The 8,471-nt window shown below is 44.1% G+C and overlaps 1 protein-coding gene across 1 annotated transcript; it reads right to left on the bottom strand.

The window, feature by feature from the left end:
- Positions 1-267: 267 nt before the first annotated feature.
- On the bottom strand, positions 268-4,286 carry LOC142380628 (uncharacterized). Its single transcript, XM_075466543.1, has 12 exons — positions 3,908-4,286; positions 3,700-3,765; positions 3,443-3,589; positions 3,022-3,358; positions 2,467-2,752; positions 1,912-2,145; positions 1,668-1,756; positions 1,442-1,546; positions 1,127-1,320; positions 823-987; positions 590-729; positions 268-334 (listed from the first exon to the last, which is right to left on the bottom strand). The coding sequence occupies exons 4-12, from the start codon at positions 3,301-3,303 to the stop codon at positions 312-314; spliced, it is 1,518 nt and encodes a 505-aa protein (XP_075322658.1). The 5' UTR covers positions 3,304-3,358; positions 3,443-3,589; positions 3,700-3,765; positions 3,908-4,286; the 3' UTR covers positions 268-311.
- Positions 4,287-8,471: the final 4,185 nt, after the last annotated feature.

Here is an 8,471-nt window from a genome sequence, read left to right as displayed (position 1 = left end):
TCTTGAGCCCTGCCATTCATACTGTTAGTGTTTACATATTTCTTTAAAATTTGCACTCAGGTTTACAGTCTGTACTGTCGAAAGTTCTGTCTTTTTATTGTTATTTATATTTTGTCAAGTTTGAATAAAATTTAAAAAATGATAAATGCCTTTCCTTTACAATTTATGCATAAACAAGGTATTACATTTCTCACATTCTAAATGAATAATGACAACAAATGTGGTATAACACTTTTTATTGTAAAAAAAAAAAATGCAAAAGATATTTCCAGGGATGGCCGACCGACTGGTCAGGCTGTGCATGTGGCGATCTACTCCTTTGGCAGCGATTTACCTTTAGGAAGAATATCAAAATTACACATCTGACAATAATTACTGCGTTTCAGAGACACAATGACAACACTTACAACTTTGTTTCCATTTTACACAGTAACAAACATTTGTGACAATTTTCTAAGTGTTACATCCTTGGCTTTGTTTAGATAATTATTTTAGATCATAAATTATGATATGGATTTTTAAAACTAACTTTTGCACATAATTATGTTCAAACTTCATGATCAAGCTACAATATTGCAAGAAAACTCACCTAGCCCTCTGCTGAGTTGTCTCTGCAAAAGCTCCTGCGTTGATGAGCTTTGGAGGTCCACAATGTAACCGTAGTCCTTTTCCACCTTTAGTGCGTAAAGGCTCCACTTCCTGGACTTTTTATTGTACACCTTGCCGTATCTGCCATTAGAGAAAAGATTAGAAGCTTAGTGATACATTCATATTATCTTACAATGTACAGTATTTAATTTTTCCACATAAAATTAAACATACAGAATAGAGCCATCAGCCCTTCTCTTGACTGGTCTGTCAACGTGGTGATTGTAGTCCAGGCCAGCCAACAGGACTCGAGCAGTGTACACGGGCGGTGAAAAGCAGAAGCGCTTGCTGGCATACATGAGAATATGATTGTGGAAGGACTCCAACTCTGCAGTTGACCTGAGACCACAGATGAAAGATAAAATTGCTTTATTATCTGGTAGTACAAATGAAGAAATAGCAGGGCAAATACAGAAGTACAGTGAAATATTTTCATAGGAGAAAACAGTAAGTTGAACATAGAACTATGCTGACATACCTAAAATGTAGATATTTGTGTACGCTCTTTAGCCAGCGTGCATCAAGGACTACTTCTCTCAGTCTCTGGTGTGCCATAGAACCCTTCTCGATCCACTCCTTCTCTCTGTCCTCCACCAAGGGACCATGATGACAGGCACCAAGGGCCCACACATGTTCTCCTGTCACATGGTGAAGTAGTCCAGTCCACCTGTCCTATGGTAAAAAAAATTACACGTTGTGAAAAATTTGGTCAATAAAAATTTAAACCATTTTTGCCCAATAACTACTCAGCAATAGAGTGTGGCCTAGATATATGAATTTTGATAATACTTACAAAGAAATCTTCATATGTGTCTGCAGTCTTGCAACAGTACCAGAAGTGGTTGCAAACATCCTTACTCCACATCTGAAGGATGGTGCACCCCCTTTGTTGTCCTGCCTTGACATTGGAGCACAAATACATTTTTGGGATGTCAAATAGGTTTATGAGAAGATAATTGGCGTAGATGATTTTTATTTTTTTTAATCCAGCTATATCTACAGAGAGATCATGAACTTACTGCATGAATTTTTTCCCCCAAACTTTTGGATCCATGCCACATGTCCAGGGTGTGTCGGACACCACAATCTTTATATTTCCCTTTGTTGTCTGTAGGACAAAAAAGTCTGAGGATAAATGCTAAGTCATAATACCAATCATTATCCATTCTTAATAATGTAAGTGATGATTGTGTCATGGGACTATATGCACAAAGTTGGATTGCTGAAACAATCTCCTACAGCAAAAGAAGATAAGAAATTTACTGAAGAGGGCTGATATCTGTGAATGAGCGTCTGTGCAGAATTCGTCAATGTTGAGTTCTTCACATAATTTCTCAAATGTTTGCACGAAGCCCTCCTTCTCCATTATGACAGAGTTCCGCATGGTTTCACGCTTGTCGATATTGACCATGCAGATTATCTGTTTGGATTCATTGTCCATGGCAGTATAGGTACAATACTGCGCACAGAATCCAGGACTGTCCATGCGAGCATCTCCTTTGAAAATAAATTAGAACAAAAACAGAGAAAAAGTTATAAAAACATTGTCCCAAATAGGGCATTTTATGCTGATCCAACTTTATGAAAAACCATTGTGCAATATGTCAGTCCAGCACTTCGTATCTTACAAATAAATCCCCCGATAAAATATTAATATACTTTATCCTACTCTTCAATGTCTACACTCAACTATTTGATTTTGTGTAGTTTTTGGTCTTACTATCAATATGCATATGGCTTGCCAAATACCATCTCTTGGAAATAAAGAGGTGCGCTTGTGTGTGTATCTGTGAACACATGCGTGTGTCTCTAACTCACCCAGAGCTACAACAGGCCCTTTTGACTTGAGCTGGGTGATGACTGCGGCTCTCTTGTCATCCCAGAACTCCTTTATAGTGTCCACACAGTAGGAGTCCTGGATCCTGAAGAATGACGACCTCTCTACCATCCCAAGTTTCATAAACTTGAACAGTAGTGAGATCTTGGCGTAATTGTTGCCCGATAGCAGGATATTACTGGAAAGCATGAAGTCTCCGACTGCCATCCCATATTTCAACATGGGCTGAGAAGCCCACTTCCAAACAGTGTGACCTCGAGGACACACCTGGAAAAAAGCAGGTGGAGAAAGAGCACATTATAGCAACTACAATGACTAATACTACACATTATTTTTTTTCAGTCTGTCGCTGAAGGAGCTCTCCCTGTCGCCTCCTTGTTTCCTGACCTAAAAGGCTCTCTTCTTCTCCTTGACAACCTCCACCCTACAGCACTTATGTTATAAGCTTTTCCATTTGTGTTTGTTAAAGTTGATTCCTAAAAAAAGAAAGAAGGCCCAATATATGTAATACTCTTTTATGCTAAATAAAGACTCACCCATTCTATGACAGCAGCTGTTCCCCTGGACCTGATATTGATTTCGAATGGTCCAGGTGCCCGGCACTCTCCCTTCCTGTTTGGGTCCTTGGCAGAACACACGCTGACAGGGAGAAGGAGATACTCGGCAAGCTGCTTCAAGCTGTCATGATATGCAATGGATGCCGGATGGGCAATTATGTCATCCTCAACCATGACTTTTAGTGCATCAGGGAGTGTTGACATGTCTGCCATAGTTGGATCTGGGGCGTTGTCTGGAGCATCATGTACAGTGTCCTCCATGCTAATTTACTGAAGTGATTCCAAGCAAATTGTAGTCTTCAGAGCACCGCCAGTCCTGTTGTAATAAGAACAGCTATGAGAAATTACAATAAAAAACACAATAACTTGACTAAGTGGAGCTAGAAGGTATTGAAACTACCTAACACAAATACGAGGCCTAAAATCTGGATCGTCACTGTCATCATCATCTGAGTCCACTTCCCTGGTTGCATCTTCTTCTAATGATGACACTGACAGTGTCTCCATATCAGGATTCCAGGAGTCATCTTCATCTTCCCAGTCAATGCTATAAAAAAAAAGAAATTCAGAGAAAACAATATAATAATTCAAAAAATGAATACAATTTTCCACAAACAGGAGAGTAAAAACATCTCTGCACACCACACAGCAACTTACATGGAGTTTCGAATGTCATTAAATTCATCTGCATCAACATCAATGTTCAGGTCCAGTGATGACATGCTAAAAAGACAGAAAAACACACACACAAAAATTAGGGAATATTACATCACCACATGTCGCTGAAATAATGCACAGACCATGAATTTACTCTAAGTTATATTCTGGAAATAATTGGACACATTATCTTACTACCATAACATACCTTGCATCCAATTGCTGGAGAGCTGTCTCCTCTGGGCAGCTAATGTTTAACTCCTGAACTCCAGCTTGTCAGAAGTCATCATCTCTGTGAAGATTACACAATTATATAATATTGTCAGCACAGCATCAACATAAAAAATGTCTTCATTCATCAAGGATGCAACACAGGACTGCAGGACTGATTTGGAAGTTTATGGGAAGATGTTTTGACGGACCGAAACAGCCTGAAGATTGATATTTACTGTTGAGAAGATCCTCAGTTTGCCCCCATCCTCTCTGCATAGCATATACCAGCAAATAGTCCATAGAAGAGCCAGTGACATATATCCCAACAAAGACAACGTTTGTCAAAGCCATGTTCACAGCAGCAGCAAGTTGAACTCACCGGTCGGACAGAGATTCAGAAGAAAAAATTGTTGACACAGTTGGGGGAGGGGGTCTCATCAGTCTGTGTTTCGACGGCGTGGAAGTTGATAGATCCTTCTCATGGCTAAAAACAACATGGAGAAGACGCTAATGTTAGCATTAGGCTAATACGAGCTACAAAAGTAGCCAAGTTGGCAAACCTTACATATTTCATGAAAATAACAAATCCCCCCGAAGCAAAACAAATAATTACCTGTCCAACAGAAAGAAAGCAACCTCTGCATCGCTTTGCAGGCCCTTCAGATCCCTCAGTTGTCTCCACCGCTCAAACGCTGGACCGATGTTGACTCTGGTGTTGTTTCTGGCTTTATCCGTAGCCTTTTTAGTAGCAGCCGTTTCTGCCACCGGCTTTCTTTTTCTTCCCTTTTTAGCGGGGGGAGCCGTCACAAGTAAGGGGATTTGTGGTTTCGGCTGCATTTTATCTGCCATTTTTGCCGTATAAAGTCGTTTCCGCTACCTGTAGAAACGCGTGCGCGCGCGGAGGAGGGAGCCGACAGAGGGGGGCGTAGGCAGAAAGCGCAGAGGCATCTGATTGGTTTTTTGCAAGCTGACCAATTCTCGGATTGGTCAGCTTTTTCTCAGTCCTGCAGCTGCCACAGAGGTCTGATTATTTTCGTCCCTTTTTCTAAATATATCTTGTATAGATTTCTCTCAGGATAGACGGACCATTTCACCCAGTATTACAAAATGTGTTTCTGAACAGGATTACCTACCATACCTTTAAGTAAGACCAAAGAAAAGGTCACTGTAGTCATGCCACTATGCACAGTGGTTGAGCTCTAAGATATTGCATCTTGCTTGTGCCTGTGAGGTGTCCACGACCATGGCAACCTGACAGGGACAACAAGAAAGCAGACATTCCCAGCTGCACTCCCCCTCCAGGCAATTGCATTCCCACCCATAGCGTCTTATTCTTATCCATCCATCCATCCATCATCTTCCGCTGGTCCGGGGATCGGGTCGCGGGGGCAGCAGCTTGAGCAAAGAGACCCAGACGTCCCTGTCCCCGGCCACTTCCTCCAGCTCTTCTGGGGGGACCCCGAGGCGTTCCCAGGCCAGCCGAGAAACATAGTCTCTCCAACGTGTCCTGGGTCTTCCCCGGGGCCTCCTCCCAGTGGGACGGGCCCGGAACACCTCACCGGGGAGGCGTCCAGGAGGCATTCTCACTAGATGCCCGAGCCACCTCATCTGACTCCTCTCGATGCGGAGGAGCAGCGGTTCTACTCCGAGCCCCTCCCGGATGACCGAGCTTCTCACCCTATCTCTAAGGGAGAGCCCAGACACCCTGCGGAGGAAACTCATTTCGGCCGCTTGTATTCGCGATCTCGTTCTTTCGGTCACTACCCACAGCTCGTGACCATAGGTGAGGGTAGGAACATAGATTGACCGGTAAATCGAGAGCTTCGCCTTCTGGCTCAGCTCCTTCTTCACCTTCTTCTTATTCTTATGTGTAGCCTTAATTCTATTCTTACTGTTCTGTATTTTTTATTCTTTTTTATGTTATTGTTGAGTGTTGTACTTTGAGAACAAAGATTAACCAGAGTCAAATTCCTTGTTTGTTTACGCCAACCTGGCCAATAAAGCTAATTCTGATTTTGAGCCAGCATGTCCATGTGGGGCCCATGAGGTTTTAATTTGGGCTGCAGATAAGGGTCCCAAGTGGGTTTGTCCGCAGTTTCCACAGTGGCCCCACCTGTGTTTGCCCATATGGGTTTCAAGTTGCTGTTTGCCTTTAGTTGGACTTTGCATTTAGCCAATTTGAATGTGAACATTCTTTTACTTTGTGTGATGTGTTTTATCTGTATTGCCTTTGGAATAATTTAAGGCTTAGGGTAACCCTAATCCCTAACCCTTCAAGTTGCACTTTGAAACCAATATGGGCAAACACAGGTGGGGCCATCGTGGAAACTGCGGACAAACCCACTTGGGACCCTTATCTGCAGCCCAAATTTAAACCTCATGGGCCCCACATGGACATGCTGGCTGTATCTTTTTTTACTTAACATTTGCCATTGCTAATGACATACACAGTAATTAATCTAGCATACTTCATTAAATAAATCAATTCAAGCTAAAATGTAAGAGTCTATAATTAGGCTATACTTAGCCTGATCTATTTGTACTTTAAACAACTGTCCTCTTACCTCCACCAGAACAACCTCTTGGATCCCTACCAGTCCGGGTTCAAGGTGGGCCACTCAACTGAGACGGCCCTCCTAGCAGTAACTGAGTCACTCCAAACTGCTCGAGTAGGCTCACCACTGGGGTTACCCAAGGTTCGGTCCTGGGTCCTCTTCTTTTCTCCCTCTACACATCATCTCTTGGTTCTGTCATCCACTCCCATAACTTTTCCTACCACTGCTATGCAGATGACACCCAGCTGATTCTGTCTTTTCCCCCTTCTGACACCCAAGTGGAAGCACGCATTGCTGCGTGCCTGGCAGACATCTTGGGGTGGATGTCGATGCACCACCTTAAGCTCAACCTGGACAAGACTGAGCTGGTGTTTCTCCCGGGGAAGGTCTGCCCATTCAGAGACCTGGCCATCACCATGGATGACTCCGTGGTGACATCAACCCGGACCGCGAGGAATCTGGGTGTGACCCTGGACGACCAACTGTCGTTCTCACCAAACATGGCATCAGTGACCCGTTCCTACCGATTCCTCCTCTACAACAGGGGTCCCCAACCACCGGGTCGCGGACCGGTACTGGTCCGCGAGACAGTCGAAACCGGGCCGTGAGATTGGGGGGGAAAAAAAAAAAAAAAAAAAAAAAAAAAAATTATTATTTTTTTTTTTTTAAAAGACATGGAAATCGGGAATTCTTTCATTTCACTCGCTAGATTCTATACTTGGAAACTGCATAGATTGCATTATGGGAGGCTGATTGTGCACGTTTATTTTTTTCAATGATGACTGTCTGTCTGTCATCATATCCTAATTTGTAAAAGCATCTGCTAAATGTAATGTCTGTTGAACGTAAAGTACAAAAAAAAAAAAAAAAAAAGTATTCCCCCCCCCCGGGCCGCGGGAACAAATTGCAGAACCAAACCGGTCCTTGGTGCTGAAAAGGTTGGGGACCCCTGCTCTACAACATCCGGAGGATTCGCCCCTTCCTCACCGACAAGGCAGCACAGGTGCTCATCCAGGCTCTGGTCATCTCCCGCCTGGACTACTGCAACTCCCTCCTTGCTGGCGCCCCGGCTTCTGCCATCAGACCTCTGGAGCTGGTTCAGAAAGCTGCTGCTCGTCTGGTGTTCAACCTCCCCAAGTTCTCCCACACCACTCCCCTTCTCCGCTTTCTACACTGGCTCCCTGTAGCTGCAGCATCCAGTTTCAGACTCTGGTGCTGGCCTACAGGGCAGTGGAAGGAACAGCTCCTTCATACCTCCAGGCTATGGTCAAGCCCTACACCCCCGCCCGACCACTTCGCTCTGCAGCCACCAGGCGCCTGGCTGCCCCCTCACTCAGCGGTCCCTGCGCACCATCCACACGGTCACAGCTTTTCTCTGTTCTGGCACCCCGATGGTGGAACGATCTCCGACTGATATCAGGACAGCTGAGTCGCTGCCCATCTTTGGCCGCAGGCTGAAAACCCACCTCTTCAGGAAAAACTACCCTGATCCGCCCTCTTAGGACATCACCTGCTCCGTCCTAGTTCCTTACGCACTTATTGTTTCCTCCACCATTGGCACCCTCTATATTTTCATTACCCCCTACCCGAACCAGGGTTTGAATCCCATTCCTGCTTTTCTTACCTCTTTTATTTCTTCCCCTACCCGAACCAGGGTTTGCATCCCCACCCCGCTGTGACTGGTGTGCAGTTGGTGAGAGGCTGAGGTACCTGACTTATCGCACTTACTCTAGCACTACTTTTGCTCTTAGCTGTTTGGTTTTGGAAGGAAATGCACTTATGATTTCTTATGACCTGAAGTTCTTTTGCCTACCGATGTGGAACACACTCATTGTAAGTCGCTTTGGTTAAAAGCGTCTGCAGAATGACCGTAATGTAATGTAATGTAATGTACCAGAGATTTTACCTTTTAGAAAAATCCCTGGGTTAAAACTCTGCAACCCTGATTTGCATTTGTATAGCCTCCCCTATAATTAGGAGCAGGGGGGTCATAGGGGGATGACT

This window comes from Odontesthes bonariensis, chromosome 5 (genome assembly GCF_027942865.1).
Source record: "Odontesthes bonariensis isolate fOdoBon6 chromosome 5, fOdoBon6.hap1, whole genome shotgun sequence".
NCBI classification, from domain to species: domain Eukaryota; kingdom Metazoa; phylum Chordata; class Actinopteri; order Atheriniformes; family Atherinopsidae; genus Odontesthes; species Odontesthes bonariensis.
The sequence above is the reverse complement of the archived record's forward strand: the minus strand, read 5'-3'. Positions and strand labels throughout refer to the sequence as shown.